We start from the raw sequence: 2,117 nt of genomic DNA, 5'->3' as shown, positions 1-2,117 counted from the left end.
CACACACACACACACACATGTACCTGGTACTCACGGACCAGTTTGGGGCAAACGACGGTAGAGATAGAACCGTCCTTCTCCCTTCTGTTGATACTCGTAATGGCTGTGCTCACGTGAGATGCCAAAAAGTACACGGGCTTGTTGTCAACCCACCCTAGAGCGACTAGGCCCGGATCAACCTCAGCAGTGGCAACCATAACATCCCACGAGGTGTAGTTTTAGGGTGCTTTTTGAAGTTGTAGATGACATCCTTACACCACCCCAAGCGGTTCTTCTGGATCGTACCGCAGTAGTGAAACCCACGGTGCGTAATTGTTGAACCAGCGGCACGGACGAATAGAAGCAGCCTGCAAATACAATACGACGTCTCTGGTAAGACTTCTCTCCAAATAGACACGCCAGGTTGCGTGCTATTGCCGCCGGCCCACTCTTGGTGTTTCGCGCTCGTCCATCTTGAATGTGATGCTTCTTGCCTACATCGAGCTCGGTTCTGTTCATGTAAGTATAAAGTTAGCAATTTAAAACATACAAGTCAGCATATCGCTTACCTCACGCAATGTCCAGTGAACGCGCAGCAGGTTATAACGCATTTCGAACCCCATTTATGAGGTTTATCTTTAGATACGTCCGGGTCGGATTGTGGCGATTTTTGCAAGGAAGCATCCCTTCATCAATAGAGATACGAGACCCCAACACGTATCCAGACTCAAACGTTTTCTCCACTGAATGGGACGAATCTTCCATGCCCGGTCGGCTTTAGCCATCGGGTCATTATTGTCCGAAAAATATAAGAACCGACTGATCTCCTTGAAGCGGCCACGAGCCATTACCTGGCCGAACGTTCCTTCAGAAAGAACACCACATTTTGCGCTAGCCCAATGATCAGAGAGTCGTTTCATCGGTGCCATCATCCATGCCACAAGAAGGCCAGTCCAATGAAGCAGCTCGTGTGGCATAACTCGTTGAAACTTTCTCATCTTTGCCATTATCTTCTCACGAGTACGTGGAGGACGCGCTTGATTGCCGTCTTCATCGCTTTGGGCCGAAAATGCCTTGTCTACACGTGTATCTAGTGTTTGTTCCCAGTACTGATGGGTCTCTGAAGCAATTTGCTGCCACAACGACTTCGGTAGAAAAAAGAGAAACAACTTGAGAACGTCCAAACCACACTCCATGACTTCATCGCTTGGTCCACAATAGCCATCATAGATATCATCAACGTCAGCTGTATCAGTAACCGACGGAACAGTATTTTGGGGAAGCACTTGCCATCCACTTGTTGCCATTGTTCGAAGTTCGGGATCGCTATACACAGTTGCGGAGTCTACGTCACATTGTGTCAGTGTATTCTTCAAAATATATACAGACAGTGTTAGCTTATCCTATCCTGACACCAAGACTGTCCGGATAAGCGAGTAGTATGTGTTAGTATAAAATCCCTACCTCGGACACGATTTACGAGATCAATCGGTGTTGCTGCGGCTAGTAAATCAGTTGAAAGAGGATCCTCTTCCGCAACTTCATCATCCGACGAAGACGGAGCTACTTCGTCTAGGACGCCGTCCTCTTCTCCCGAAACGGCTTCATCATCTGAAGCCAGGTACGGATCTCCAGTACTAGAGGATAGGTTGGGGTCAAGTCGGCGCGAGGCAGAACATGTTGAAACGGGCCATGACCGCTGGCTACGGGCTGGTCGGCTTGGTGTCGGAACTGGGTTGATAGTTTCCGCGCATGAAACGTTGTCCGTCCTACCGGCAGTCTCCTTAGGTCCCCCTTTTTTTCTGATGATCCCCCGGCTGCTGTGTCAGCACAACATATCAATTATAGCCCACACATATCGGTATAGACCATATCTGCTACCTTGGCGTTCATGAGATGCTCGGTCTTGAGGTTTTCTTCGAGTACTTGACGTAATAACTTCCGTCTCATTTGAAGCCATCCTTGGGCGCTATTAGATGCAAGCACCCATACCATAAAATTGCCGACACCTGGCCGACTGTGCCGACAAGACATGATTGGTCGAAAATGTAAGAAAACTGATTGATTCAAGTGAATAGATTGACACGGAAGGTGTAGGAAACTTGCGCAGTGCAACACTGGTTGTACGCCAAGCGAAG

At 48.5% G+C, this 2,117-nt stretch overlaps 1 protein-coding gene across 1 annotated transcript in view; it reads right to left on the bottom strand.

Moving 5' to 3' along the window:
- PPTG_20776 (hypothetical protein) overlaps nucleotides 1-197 on the bottom strand; it is a gene marked incomplete at both ends in the record, with an annotated part of 543 nt that extends 346 nt beyond the window's left edge. Inside the window, one exon of the mRNA XM_008892974.1 lies at nucleotides 24-197. Within this exon, the coding sequence (XP_008891222.1) occupies nucleotides 24-197 (174 nt within the window). The remainder of the gene's footprint in view (nucleotides 1-23) is intronic.
- Nucleotides 198-2,117: the final 1,920 nt, after the last annotated feature.

This window comes from Phytophthora parasitica (assembly GCF_000247585.1).
Source record: "Phytophthora parasitica INRA-310 unplaced genomic scaffold supercont2.1, whole genome shotgun sequence".
Lineage (NCBI taxonomy): Eukaryota > Oomycota > Peronosporomycetes > Peronosporales > Peronosporaceae > Phytophthora > Phytophthora nicotianae.
Note: the sequence above shows the minus strand (reverse complement) of the source record. Positions and strands in the feature narration are given on the sequence as shown.